The sequence below is a fragment of the Theropithecus gelada genome, chromosome 3, assembly GCF_003255815.1.
Source record: "Theropithecus gelada isolate Dixy chromosome 3, Tgel_1.0, whole genome shotgun sequence".
In the NCBI taxonomy this organism is placed as follows: Eukaryota; Metazoa; Chordata; class Mammalia; order Primates; family Cercopithecidae; genus Theropithecus; species Theropithecus gelada.
Window position 1 is genome coordinate 166,565,642 of NC_037670.1, and position 15,161 is coordinate 166,580,802.

General features: G+C 42.2%; 1 protein-coding gene across 1 annotated transcript in view; it reads left to right on the forward strand.

Annotated features, from left to right (window-relative positions):
* Positions 1–15,161, forward strand: part of MGAM2 (maltase-glucoamylase 2 (putative)) — a 103,434-nt gene that overhangs the window by 26,643 nt on the left and 61,630 nt on the right. Inside the window, exons 14-20 of the mRNA XM_025380084.1 lie at positions 1,444–1,561; positions 8,379–8,550; positions 9,086–9,202; positions 12,274–12,428; positions 12,583–12,667; positions 13,626–13,682; positions 14,467–14,591. Of these exons, the coding sequence (XP_025235869.1) occupies positions 1,444–1,561; positions 8,379–8,550; positions 9,086–9,202; positions 12,274–12,428; positions 12,583–12,667; positions 13,626–13,682; positions 14,467–14,591 (829 nt within the window). The remainder of the gene's footprint in view (positions 1–1,443; positions 1,562–8,378; positions 8,551–9,085; positions 9,203–12,273; positions 12,429–12,582; positions 12,668–13,625; positions 13,683–14,466; positions 14,592–15,161) is intronic.

The following is a 15,161-nucleotide window of genomic DNA, read 5'->3' on the forward strand; positions in this document are numbered from 1 at the left end:
TCTACTGTTTGCTTTTTCGACTTACTCTTTGTTCTTCTCTGCTCTGTCTGTATTCCCCCATTTTTTTTCCACTCTGGATTAGTTTATCAAGTTTTGTTTTTTCTTAATCTCTCAATCCTTTTTTTGGCCAAAACTAACTTTTGTTTTTGATTTTTTTTTTCCCCCTACAGAAAACCTCTATCCTATCACTTTCTGCTTGCTTCTGGTGGGGACCCCACTCGCTACCCTCAGCATTTTGTCTACTCACATATGACCGGCAACTTTTGCTCATAGCCAGGCAGCCTCTCCCATTTCCAGGATTGCATAGTGCACATTAATTAGCAAGAGAAAGAGCACTGAAGTGGTTGTGAATCTCATGCCACACGCCAAGCTGTGCAAGAAATAGAATTTTCTTCCCATCTTATATTTCTACTTAATTTCCAACTCCAAACCTTGCTTCTGTTATACTGGGTAGGAAAAACTCAACCTCAATCTTTACTGGTCCCACCACTTTCTGGAATTGTGCCTCACGCTCAGGTCCTAGGTATGGGCAAGACTTGGTGAAGGAAGGTAGATACGGCCCCAGTGAAGAGTTCACAAGGAGAGGAAGTGGCAGAGAAGACTGGCCATTTTATGCTTGAGGAAGGGAAAATGCAAACAATGAGAATTCTCAGAGGCAGGATTTGAGTACTTACACATCAAACTATCAGACTACCCAAATGTCACATCTTATTTTTCTTTTCTTTTCTGTTTGGAGATGTAGTCTTGCTCTGTCGCCCAGTCTGGAGTGCAGTGGTGTGATCTCAGCTCACTGCCACTTCCGCCTCCCGGGCTCAAGCAATTCTCCTGCCTCAGCCTCCCAAGTAGCTGGGACTACAGGCGCCCGCCACCGTGCCCGGCTAATTTTTGTAATTTTAGTAGAGACTGGGATTCACCATATTGGTCACGCTGGTCTCAAGCTCTTGACCTCAGGTGATCCACCCACCTCGGCCTCCCAAAGTGCTGGGATTACAGGTGTGAACCACCATGCCCGGCCCCTATTTTTCTTCTAAGTGTGACTGTATTATAAAAAAGAAAAAGTTCCATTTCTCTGCCTTTGTACCTATACATTGTACACTCAATTTCTCTTGATTAAATATTTGTAGATAAACATTATATGCTTTATACTTAGGCTCACATCCACTGTGTTTACTCTGAGCACGTTTCTCAGTTGCCTCCCCTCACCAGGATTCTTTGTGAGCTTGAGGGAATGCAGATTAATTTTAATAATTCATCTCCTTGGAGGGCTCAGTGTGAGCCCCAGGCAGGACATAGCATTTAGGATAGAATTTAAAATCTGGAATGGATTTGGTCAGGTGGAGATTGGTGGGGAAGGTACTGTAATCAGGAAGAAAATAATTGGGCTGCTATTTTGTTAAAGATGGTTAATGAGGAAGTGCCTCACTAACGAGTATTTCCCTCCAGGAGTTCTGGATCACTTACTTTTTGCAAGAACTCTCTGCATGGACACGGAGTTTCAGGGAGGCCTTCACTATGACATCCACAGCTTGTATGGCCACTCCATGGCAAGAACCACAAACTTGTAAGGACTTGGTTTTCACCCTAATTCTAGATATGTGGAGGTGGGAGGTGGAGGTGGAGGGTTTTTCTTCTGTTCTATAAGTAACATATTGTTCAAATAATTTTTGCATTTATAGAAACAGAAAAACTCTGTTTTTAGAGAGTATTTAAGAGTTCCTCTCAAGAACCAAGTTCCTTGGTTTCTGTACAGGATTATTTTTGATTGGCTTATGGCTAAAGAGCTTATTTCAAGGATACCAGCAGGCAATACTATGTAAGGCATTTAGAGTCCTCAGCTAGAAGTCAGCTCTTGCTTGGACTCTTTTACTGAATGCACTAGGATTGCTTGATTTTAGCAAATAAATATACAGGACACCAAATTAAATTTATGTGGGACATTCTCATACTAAAAATTATTCATTGTTTACTTGGAATTTGAATTTACCTGTATTTCCTTTATTTACCTGGAAATGCTACACCATGACCTTCTATTTCCTTCCCAATGTCCTGCTTGTCTACCTCATAATCCTCCCTTCTACCCCAAGACACACATACACACCTGCACACACCATCACCATCACCACTGCCATCATTACCTAACACCATCACCATTATCATAACCACTACCATTACCACCACTACCACCATTATTGCCATCACCACCACCATCACTACTGCTACTATCACCATCACCACCACCACAGTTATCACCACCATCCCCCACCACCACCACACTCACTACCACCATCACCACCACCCACCATGACCACCATTCACCATCACCATCATAACCAGCACCACTATCACTGCCATCACCACCACCACCATCCCTACACCACCATCACCATCATCACTATCCCCATCACCACCATGACTATCACCATCTCCATTACTGCTGTTGCCACCACCACCCATTATGAAAGTCTACCAAGGAGACAAATGTTTTCTTCAAACCATTACATCCTTTATATCTTGTGAGGTAGATTGTTTACTTGTGACTTTGTAAACTGAGAAATAGCTCCTCTTCTCACTGTGCAGTTTCTTCTGTGGAAGATGGTATAATACAATCATTATACCTAAGACGGCAAGAAAATTTGGGGCCAGGCTTAAGATTTTAATTTGAATTTGCAGCACAGATGGGGAAACTAAAGTGTTAGAAGAGCTGCTGTGGATCCTCCAGTGGCTTTGGAAAGAGCATCTTTGTCTTTCTCGGCTTCTCTCCTCCTGTTTTGGTGTTTCTAGAGCACTTTTGTGCTCTAGAAGACAGGGAGACTTTGATAGGCTTATGGGACCTGTTTTAGTCCTTTTCTTACTTGACTTCTCTTTCTCTGTGGTACTCAAGGCCATAACCACTCCCTTTAAACTCAGCTCCTTCAGTCCTTAAGAAACTGCTCTGTTTCTTAAGAGTGTGGTGTGGTTTCTTAAGGGTGTGGTGGCTCACGTCTATAATCTCAGCACTTTGGGAGGCTGAGGTGGGCAGATCACCTGAGGTCAGGAGTTTGAGACCAGCCTGGCCAACATAGTGAAACCTTGTCTCTACTAAAAATGCAAAAATTAGTCGGGTGTGGTGTTGGGTGCCTGTAATCCCAGCTATTTTGGAGGCTGAGGCAGGAGGATCATATGAACCTGGGAAGCGGAGGTTGCAGTGAGCCGAGATCACGCCATTGCACTCCAGCCTGGGCAACAAGAGTGAAACTCCGTCTCAAAAAAAAAAAAAAGATACTGCTCCTCCTGGTGCCTCTGCTCTCTTTCCAGCTGTTCCCTCTCATCTGTGTGCCTGGATCTTTTCCATCAGCTCTTTCACTGTTGATGATTCTTAGGAGTCCATCCTCTGGCCTCTTCTCTTTACAGTTTATGCCAACACATAGGTAATTTATTTCTTTTCATAGTTTTCACTGTCATTAATTCTAATGATTTTAAAATCTATAATTCTTCCTGGGGTCTTTCCCCAATTTTTGGACACAAATATCCAAAACCATCTTCTGATATTGTCTACTTGGATGTTTTGTAGTACCTCAAACACCGTTCACCTTGCTCTGTTACCTGTTTTCACCTAATCTTCCCACTGTAGCTGATCATTTTCAAAACTGTTAAATTCTTTTTTTTTTCGAGACAGAGTTTTACTTTTGTTGCCCAGGCTGCAGTGCAATGGCATGATCTCAGCTCACCGAAACCTCCGCCTCCCGGGTTCAAGCGATTTTCCTGCCTCAGTCTCTCCAGTAGCTGGATTACAGGCATGCACCACCACGCCTAGCTAATTTTATAGTTTTAGTAGAGACAGGGTTTCTCCATGTTGGTCAGGCTAGTCTCAAACTCCCGACCTCAGGTGATCCACCCGCCTCGGCCTCCCAAAGTGATGGGATTACAGGCATGAGCCCCCACGCCCGGCTGAAACTCCTCAATTCTGTATCTTGGTTGGTAGCAACAGCATCCCTACATCCCAGACTCCCAAGTGAGAAGCATGACACCATCCATTATGCCTTCTGTGCCCTCACATGCAATCAGTCCTTGATCTTTGTGATGTTACTTTTGAAACATTTCTGTAACCACCTCCCTTTTTCCCCATGAATACTTCTTAATTAGGTTATCATCATCCCTCACACAAATCATTACACTAGGCCCAGAACTAATCTCCCTGACTTTATCCTTATCTCGCAATAACCTGTCCTCTACCCTTTCTACTTGAAGCATAGTCCAAGGAACAGCTGCATCAGCATCACCAGAAAGCATTAGCATCTTGGACCTCAACCCTGAACTTAGGAACCAAAACCTGCATTTTATTAAGATCCCTGGGTGTATTGAATGTTTGTTAAAGTTTAGAAAGCACTACTGTACATTCCTGACGAAGTGACCTTTCTAAAGCACAGTTTGCTCATTTCTCTCCCCGGTGTAAAATGATTTGTGCCTTGCTATTTTTTATACGGTAAAATTCTTAGCATAACCTGTAAGATACTTTATAATCTAACCTTTTCTTACAATTTTTCTCTCACCTTTGCAGCTTCTTGTTGTTCCCACATCCAAGGGCTGTTCATTCTTCCATGCCTTTCATGTGCTATTTGCCCTGCACGAGATGGCCTTCCTGACCCTGTCCATTTTGCAAAATATACTTACCTATAAAACCTCACCTCAGATCTCAATTCTGGAAACTTTCCTGATAGTTCTAGGAAAAGATTATTTCCCATTTTCTGTGCCACCTTTGTTCATATTCCAATATGCTTAGTATGCAAAAAACATGGTATCAGGTTTTAGATGCTCATTTTCTCTCTGCTGGACTGTAAGTTTTTTGAGGGCAAAGTCACCCCATATCATTAGCCTTATCAATAGTGTGCATACTGAAGACACTTCGTTGGATAAATGCCTGGCCTGAGAGAGAGAAGAAGGGCAGGACCCAGCCCCTGATGACTTTGAGGCAGAGACTGGGTTGGTGTTATTTTCCAGCACTATTTTGTCCTCATGACTTTGCATTATGTTAGATTGTCCAGATGAGAGTTCTTGTCCAGAAAATGTGAAAGTTGGTATTTTGGTTAAAAAAAAAAAAAAAAAAAAAAAGCTCTGGGAAGAACGACATATATTTCTGATTCATTGTCTTCTCTTTCTTTGTCTTTTCTCTCTCATTCTATTTTTCCTGAGAAATAAACTGGATAAATAAGACTCAGTTTCCTCATCTCTGAAATGAGAGAGTTGGGTTGGTATTCCCATAGTCTTCTGTTCTGATGTATTTTTATTCTTAGATGCTTCTATGTAAGAATCAGAAGTGGCAAACAGAGTGAATAGTCAGGGTAAGAAAGAAAGTGTAAAAAAGGGTTGGAGGAGGGGAAGAAAGTTTCAAATTGCTTTGTTGCCAGTGGCTCCATGTGGTAAAAGTGCTATAAAATCAAGAATGGGTTGGTTAATATATCCTAATAGTTATGGTTAATAGTTAAAAGGTAATTGTGATTGAACAGATAGGTAGGTGTCTTTCTAATTTCTCTGGCCAGGCATAATGGCCTATGCTCCCAGAGGACAGTGGAGATAAGTGGAACTTGGTCTTTGGGCAAGAGGCAGAAGTGGATCAAAAAATGGATAAGATTAGGCTGGGCGCGGTGGCTCAAGCCTGTAATCCCAGCACTTTGGGAGGCTGAGACGGGCGGATCACGAGGTCAGGAGATCGAGACCATCCTGGCTAACACGGTGAAACCCCGTCTCTACTTAAAAAAATACAAAAAACTAGCCGGGCGTGGTGGCGGGCGCCTGTAGTCCCAGCTACTCGGGAGGCTGAGGCAGGAGAATGGCGTAAACCCAGGAGGCGGAGCTTGCAGTGAGCTGAGATCGCGCCACTGCACTCCAGCCTGGGCGACAGAGCGAGACTCCGTCTCAAAAAAAAAAAAAAGGATAAGATTTTCATTCAATGGGATCTGGACATCAGAAGAACTAAAGTCATTGGTCTGATAAATATTTGGCTCAACCTTAAATGGAAGTATAGTTTGGGGACAGTGGGTCAAGCAGTAATGAAATTACCCCCACCTCTAGGCTGAAAGCCGAAGGAGACTAGATTCTTTCAGTGAGCACAACCTGATTATAAATTGGCCAGACTTGGGGGATAGAAAAAAGAAAACTAAAAGATACAATACAAAAGACAAAGTCCCTGAGTAAGACTGTTCCTTTCAGATGTAAAAAGAACAAAAGCAAAACGAAACAAAAAAACCCTGGCAGTTATCTAATCTGTTTTACCATAGTAACAGCCTGCTTCTAAATAAACTGTAACCACAGATATCTTCAACCCTGTTTCGGTTTCACTCTCTGTAAGCTGAATGTGTTTCTTTCGTGATTGATGATTACAGAGTATAATAAACCTGCAGCCAGTGGTAATAAAAGCAAAGTGTCAGCCAGTCTACCTTAAAGTAGAAGTGGGGATAGGAGTTGAGTGACTCCTCTCCTCCAACCTACTCCTATTTTTGACAGTAAATTGTCAGAACGAAGCACTTTACTTTCTTTTTTTTTTTTTTTTTTTTTTTTTTGAGACGGAGTCTCGCTCTGTCGCCCAGGCTGGAGTGCAGTGGCCGGATCTCAGCTCACTGCAAGCTCCGCCTCCCGGGTTCACGCCATTCTCCTGCCTCAGCCTCCAGAGTAGCTGGGACTACAGGCGCCCGCCACCTCGCCCGGCTAGTTTTTTTGTATTTTTTAGTAGAGACGGGGTTTCACCGGGTTAGCCAGGATGGTCTCGATCTCCTGACCTTGTGATCCGCCCGTCTCGGCCTCCCAAAGTGCTGGGATTACAGGCTTGAGCCACCGCGCCCGGCCGCACTTTACTTTCTTAAAGCAGTTTTCCATTTCAACATTTTCTCCCTTTTGCCATTATAAGCCATTCAGTATTTATAGACTCTCCAAACATCCCTAGGAAAATGAAGTGAGGAGGCCTTAGTGACTGTGATAGTGTCTTGAGGAATTGCCTGGTACCTGGTGATAAAGATTTGCAGAGAGAGGTTTTAGGAAAAGATACACTTGTCTCAGACCATGCATTAGAAAGCAGGAAAGAAGAACTTGCCTGTGAAGAGCTAGCAGCAATTGTGGCTCAGGTCTTCCTGTCCTCTAATTGTATTATTGTTCAATTTTATAACTCTAATGGAAGATGTGGGCTTTTTACCACAGGGGGATAAAACAAAAGAGGAGAGTCATTTCAATAAAATGCCTATTCAAAAGGTGTCCAGAATACAAGCTAGGCAAACAGCCTACATCCAACCATACGTTACCCCACTGTTGTTCATCTGTGCCCCTGAAGTAATTACCATTCTGAATGCTGTGCTTTTAATTTCTTTGCTTTCATTTCTTTCTTTCTTTCTTTTTTTTTTTTTTTTCTGAGACGGAGCCTTGCTCTGTCGCCCAGGCTGGAGTGCAGTGGAACGATCTCGGCTCACTGCAACCTCTGCCTCTTGGGTTCAAGCGATTCCGCTGCCTCAGCCTTGTGAGTATGAGTAACTGGGGCTACAGGCATACACCACCATGTCCGGCTAACTTCTGTATTTTTAGTAGGGACGGGGTTTCACCATGTTGGCCAGGTTGGTCTCGATCTTCTGACCTCGTGATCCACCCGCCTCAGCCTCCCAAAGTGCTGGGATTACAGACGTGAGCCACTGCCCCGGCCTGCTTTCACTTCTATATCATTTTACATAATATGTAATATTTTATACATAATACAATGAAAATAATATTTTCTATGCTAGTTGTTTTTAACTTTATAGAAAGTATCAGATGTGATCTTTTAAGACTTACTCATTTCAATTACTCTTATTTTGCTTAGACTAAAATTTGCTAACATTGAGAATTGCTAAGAATAAGTCTGAAGTTTCAGAGGAACCCAGGGATAAGTTCTGAAGTTTCAGAGGTGTACCAGCTGGTGCATGAACTCTCCTCTCAGTCCAGCAGAGGGTGCAGAGCTCCCATCGGAGCAGGTGCTGTGCTGAACAGGATTATGCATGACAGAAATTCGTGGAACCAAAGGACATTAGAAAGAAGATGGGACAAATAACCCAAATCATGGTTCCAATGTACTGTTGACCAAAAGGACCAGACCACAACCAGATCCAACCAGATAGAGAAAACAAAATCAGGGGATGGAAGCCTAGAGAAATTGCTGTGGGGGCTAGAATATAGAGGTTTGTACTGTCTTATATGAGATCTGAAACCTTACCCAAAAATGGGAAAGAAGCTCTTAAATAGTGCTAAGTTTATGATACCTGGTTTATGACACCCTCATGTTGTTTTCTCAGTCTGGTTAGAAAGTCCATTGCTGCTCTTGTTGTAAGGTGAGTCCTAGACATTCACAGCCCACCTCACACTCCACTGGCTGTATTCCTTTCCAGAGCCCTGGAGACCGTCTTCATGAATAATAGGAGCTTCATCTTATCCCGTTCAACTTTTGCTGGATCTGGCCAATTTGCTGCTCATTGGCTGGGGGACAATGCGGCCACATGGGATGACCTCCGATGGTCAATCCCCACTATCCTTGAGTTCAACCTGTTCGGCATCCCTATGGTGAGCCTTATTTCCAACCAGGGAACTTTAACCCTTTGTTGACATTCTTTTAATTAGCAGTCTTAGAGATTATCTGAAAAACCAAGGAGCATGTTCCAAGGTGATATGTATTGGAAAAATCAATTTTTATGTGCTACCTGAGCTGCCTTCTGAAGATAGAATGGTAGTACTTTATCACTGAGTTGTCATCCGTGGAATCTCTGAAGATAGGAAGGAGACAGCATGAATAAAATGTATTAGTATCACAGGAAAATTCCATCAAGAGAGCATTAGTAAATAAGAAAGTATGAAATTGGGAACTGAATATTAAGGAACAGCCTCAATACAAAGACCATTGTTTGCACTATCAGTGAGTCCGTGATGGATTCTATCTTGTTTCTCTCCTTTGCCTGGGAGTGTGCCCTGTGACTCTGGGATCTCCTTAAGCATGGAATGATGTGACTAAGAGGTTCTCCTTTCCCTTATCATGTAAGTACTCACTACATGCTTTCACATCTCATTGACTACTGTGCTTGTATGTGTGTTAATTCTCCAGGTAGGTGCCAACATCTGTGGTTATACCAACAATGTCACAGAGGAGCTCTGCAGAAGGTGGATGCAGCTTGGAGCATTTTATCCACTACCAAGGAATCACAATGGGCCTGGGTTCAGGGTAAGGTCACCAAGAGAAGTGATGGAAACTTTTTGGATTAGCTAATCTACTGGCTCTTAAAGAGGATTTGAGGAAAATAGTACTACAGGTTGGCACTAACTGCAGAAGAAGGATAAAAAAGTCTTGTATCATAGCCTTAAAAAGCAGGGTATCAATCAAGGTGAGGGTGCATTGGAAGGGGTATGTATATACTGAATGATTTTATTCTTGGAAACTCACCAACAAAGTGAGAAGATTTGTTAAAGTTTCTATGGTGCTGCCATCACTTCTGTTACTATCTTATATAAGATAGGGCAATTGGAATTTGTTGGTATTTTATTTCAATTAATATAAGGGAAATCCCTCATAGGTATGGAGGAGCAAGGAGAAAGAATTTAAAGAGGCCAGTGATCTTAAAATTTCTTTCACCTTGTTGAAACATTCTACCTTTCTATGAATAGTTGGGAGGACTTACCAACTATTTCTCATGACTCATTCCACCTTTAGGATCTTCCACCCAAAGTAGTAGTTTTGATGGGCAAATACATAGAAGTGGGTTCAAAGTCCCCCCTAAGGAGGTGGTTATGATGATGGCAGAAGCAAGTAGGGTGAGATATCCTTTCTTTTAATAAAGTAATCTTAAGTTGAAATATTTTCAATTGAGTGGTTTAACTCTTAATAGGTTCATTAGAATAACTTCCTAATGATCATTTTAGCTCCAGCTCTTGACTTTGTCTTTAACCCAGGAAGGGTTAACAGTCAAACCTTCAAAGTATTTTATCCCTGGGCTATTCTGGCCACTTATGATCTGGAGAGAGATGAATTATTTCTAAATGTCTAAGCAGGTGGCTGGGAGCAGGTGGGTGGGTGCTCTTCATGCAGCCATGTCCTGGAAGACTTACATAGATGAGGGCACTCAGATAACCCAGGAAGCTAGGTTTAAACACATGTTTTCTTTTGACTAAACTAGCTCTATTCAATAAAATTATAAGGACAGCCACATATGTCAGTTTAAATTTAAAAAGTACAAAGAGGCCGGGCACGGTGGCTCACACCTGTAATCCCAGCACTTTGGGAGGCCAAGGTGGGAGGATCACCTGAGGTTGGGAGTTTCAGACCAGCCTGACCAACATGGAGAAACCCTGTCTCTACTAAAAATACAAAATTAGCCAGGTGTGGTGGTGCATGCCTGTAATCCCAGCTGCTCGGGAGGTTGAGGCAGGAGTATCTCTTGAACCCGGGAGGTAGAGGTTGCAGTGTGCCAGGATCACGCCATTGCACTCTAGCCTGGGCAACAAGAGCAAAATTCTGTCTCAAAAAAAAAGTACAAAGAAACAGGGACATTATTTTAAAAATACTTTATATAGCTCAATATGTGTACATAGATGTGCGTGTGTGTGTATTACATAGCATTATCATTTCAACCTGTGTTTAACACAAAATGTTATTAACGAGCTATTTTATATCCTTTTCATTCTACTAGGTCTTCAAAATTTGGTATGCATTTTACACTTGTAGTATATCTCAATTTGTATGCTAAGATTTTTTGTATGCAGTTGAAGTAAAATGCTATTCTACCAAAGCGATAAAGTTGGTTTAATGGAAACAAAAATTACACTGATTCAGTTTTCAGATTTATATTTAAAATAACTGTCATCAAATAAAATGTAAAGTTTACTTCCTCAGTCTCAATAAACACAGTTCAAGCATTCAGTAGCTTCATGTGGTTCGTGGCCACCATAGTGGGCAGCACAGCTCTGGACTTTCTCAGTTGACAACCAGGGTGATGGAGGCTGTGGAGTGTTATTCTCTTTAATATTTGACCTCAGGGTTTTCATGAGCCCTACGCTGGGTTCATAGAGTGGTCTCATGGAATCAGTCTATTTAGAGGGGAGACATGGGCCTCTTAGGGAGCAAAAGAAAAAGAAAAGTTCAGGTAACTTTATCCAAAACTCATTCTCAGTAACACAGTATAGGATGACAAGTCAAAAGATGATGTGTATATCTTTCGCATCTTCCAAATTACTTGAGAAATGAACAAAATGAATGCCGACCATTGATGGAAAATTTCCATCTCTGGGTCCAAGGAAAATTAGATTTTTCTTCTAAAGGGTTTTTTACTCTTGGATAAAATCTGCTAAAAAACATCTTCATAATTTATTTGCACAACGTATGTCAAAGAACAAATAGCGGTCATAGTCTTTGGGATAGGGAAAATAAAACAAATGTCGATGGTGAAAACATTACAGATTAAACTGGACATAAAATGTTAAAATTAAAATTCATACAAGCACATGAAAAGGAAATGGTGGATTACAGACCATGGTGGCAGGCACTGTGGCTTATAAGGCAATGGATTTTTTTTTTAGTAGTTGTACAACTTATATTATTTTCCAGATAAAATATTATGAGAAACCTCAACATATAAAATAAATTGGAGCAAACCTGGAGGGAGCAAGTCCCACTTTATCTCCATGGCAACCTCTGTGGGGCTTCCATTTCACTCTGGGGATGCTGCAAACTGCCCTCAGAGGACAGACATCAACATTTTTTTTTTTTTTTTTGGACTGTCTCGTTCTGTTGCCAGGCTGGAGTGCCGTGGTGCGATCTCAGCTCACTGCAACCTCCTACTCCCTGGTTCAAGCAATTCTCCTGCCTCAGCCTCCCAAGTAGCTGGGATTACAGGCATGTGCCACCTCACCCAGCTAATTTTTGTATTTTTAGTAGAGACAGGGTTTCACCGTGTTGGCCACGATGGTCTCCATCTCCTGAACTCGTGATCTACCTGCCACAGCCTCCCAAAGTGCTGGAATTACAGGCGTGAGCCACCTCATCCGGCCGATAGACACCAAATTTAAACTCTGCCACTTGCTTGCAATTCTCCATTGGGAAAGTCATATAATCCTTAATATTGTTTTTTCATGTATAAAATGAAGGAGTAGGATCAGTATCTTTTCAGTTCTAGAAATGCTTTGATGTTCTCCAAGTTGGAGGAAGTGGCTACTTTCATCTGGGAAAGCTTCTTATTGTAAGAGAACTTCTGAACTATGATGGAAAGAAATATTCAGCCCTTCCTTCCCATTTTCTCACAGGACCAGGATCCTGCTGCCTTTGGTGCTGATTCCCTGCTGCTGAATTCCTCCAGACATTATCTGAACATCCGCTACACCTTGCTGCCCTATCTCTATACCCTTTTCTACCGTGCTCACACCCAGGGAGAGACGGTGGCAAGGCCCCTTGTACATGAGTGAGTTTCCTGATTCTCAAAGACTCCCTTTCTGATTTGTAGTTTCACTTGACTTTGTTTGTGGTAGCAAGCTTAGTTAGGATCTTGTTACATAATGTGCTATTGTCCTGTTTTGGAGACTTCACCTGCCTTCACTGTGCTACCTCTTTACTAGGTTCTACCAGGACTCAGCCACGTGGGATGTGCATGAGCAGTTCTTATGGGGACCTGGACTCCTCATCACGCCTGTTTTATATGAAGTATGTTTATAATCTAAACAATGAAAGGGGGTATTGTGCTTGTCCTCGTGGTTCTATAGCTGGATGAGTCGGTTTCTGAGTATCTGTGACTGCATTTATATCAAAATAGGAATATAAATGAGAGAGAGATCATGAAAGTTTGGAAAGTTTTAAAAAACTAGTAATCTTGGTCCTACTGCCCCACCAAACAAAACAATTTTCAAGTTGTAAAATTGCCTTAAAATTAAAGCCTAAGTCCTTAGGCATATGGCTGCAGCACTAACAATGGCTTTAAATACTTTGGGGTGTGTGTGCTGAACATCTGTCTGTATTTTCCTTTGTCCAGAGCGGGTGTGCTCTTGAATTGGGTTAGGCTGGGCTTCAAAGAGAGAATACCTGTGGAGACGAGAAGGGAAGGAGAGAGGAATGCTGGGCAAAGGGAAGGTGATGCTCTGAAGTCCAACTCTGAAGGACCATGTGTATCCTATTAAGTGTGATTGGAAGCAGGGGTGAGTGGCAAAGTGTGGGGCAAGGATCAGAAGGATGATGCTGATCCGCTTGTAAACATGAAATATTGCCAATGTACCCATATCAAAGGCCCTTTGAGCTGGTGTTTTAGCCACACCATCTGATGACAGGTCCTGCTAACCAACCAGTAGCTCTGCTGGGAGACTTTCCTGGGGCCTGGCTGGCTCACTGTCCTCCTAACTGTCAAATTATGTGACTAACTCAGTGAATGGATGTTCTCTGCTTCTCTTAGAAAGTGCAGCAGCGTTGAGCAGAACAAATCATTTTTAGCTACATTCTGCTTTGGGTAAATTGCTCAACCTTTAAGTGTCTGTGTTTTCCTTTGTAGAATGGGATGATCTCAACCATCTCTCAGGATTGTTCAGATAAGCACATGCAATGATGCTTGGAGGTGTTTTGTAAACTGTAGAGTGGAGTATGCTAATGCTACTCATTGTTATTGTTTACCTAGGGTGTGGACGAAGTGAAAGCATACATACCTGATGCCACCTGGTATGACTATGAGACAGTAAGTAAGGCAGCCCCAGTTGGTTCAGAGACCTGCCTCTAGCAGAGGTCAATTCTAAAGCAGCAGTCTTGGAAGCTTGCCATAGAATAATAGTACAAGATTTACAGTTAGTTGATTGTGGTCCTTTTTCCGTGAGAAACGCATCTTAATTGGTTCAGGATGGCACAACAAAACACCTTACACTGGGTAATTTATAAACAACACGAGTTTATTGCTCACTTTTCTGGAGGCTGGAAAGTCCAAGATCGAGGTGCTGGCAGATTTCGTGTCTGGTGAAGGCGCTCTCTGCTTCATTGATGGCACCTCCTTGCTCCTCCCTCATGACTTAATCACCTCACAAAAGGCCCCACCCCTTAATACTATCACTCTGGGTATTAAGTTTCAACATATAAATTTTGGAGGTACACCGGCATTCAGACCATAGCAGAAGGCCTTTCCAAATGTATGATGAAATAATTTGAATAACTGGAGTAAGTTTATGGAAATTCATTATATCAACCTGGCTACTGTGTAGCTATCAGGTCTAGGCTTTGCCATTTGGCTGTGAGAGCCTAGAAACTGAAGCCCAGGTGTGGAATGACAGCTTGATGTAATGTAAATAAATAAAGGGGGTTGGAGTGTCAGCTCTGCCTTCTACTACCCATATGCTTTCAGCAAGTCACTTCATTTTGGGGGTCTCTCTTTGTCTCTTCTTTAAAATACGTCAACTGAAAGACATGATATCTAAGGCCCCTCCTAGCTGAAACAACTTATTACCTGGTCTATTGTTTTTGTTGCTGATTAGGGAGTGGCCATCCCATGGAGGAAGCAGTTGGTGAATATGCTTCTCCCAGGTGATAAGATAGGACTTCATCTGCGAGGGGGCTACATATTTCCCACTCAGAAGCCGAACACAACCACAGAAGCCAGGTAAGCTCCTCACTTTTCTAAGGTATGACTATTCTGGTGCTCTAATGGAGCAGGGCATTATGAGAAAGACAAATAGGGATTTTTGTGGATGAGCCAAGGGGTAAGTCACCCATCAGTAATCATCCCCCGCTCCTTTCAAAGCTGATCCAAAATTGGCATCTTAGTCCTTATTTAGTAGATGGTAGTCTACTAAGGACATCTGCAGAGTCCTTCACTTTGGGATTGAATCAGGTTATAGAACTAGTCAAAATAATCACTGAGGAAGATTTCCCTATGGCCAGAAACTGTCTTTATGTATATTCCCTACTGTGTGAAAGAATTTGAGCTAAATAGGAGATGAAAGTTATCACGTGGAAGACAACATTGTTTGGGGGTCAAGAGCTCAGATTCTACAGAACCTGGGTTCAAGCCTTGGTTTGGGCTACATACTGGCTGTGTTTACCTTGGGCAACTTACTTCTCTGTGCTTCTTTTTATTATTGGTAAACTGTAGATGATGATAGTTTAACTTTGTAGAGTTATTATGAGGGTTAAATGAATTAATATAAATGATAATGTGTGTGGGACACTT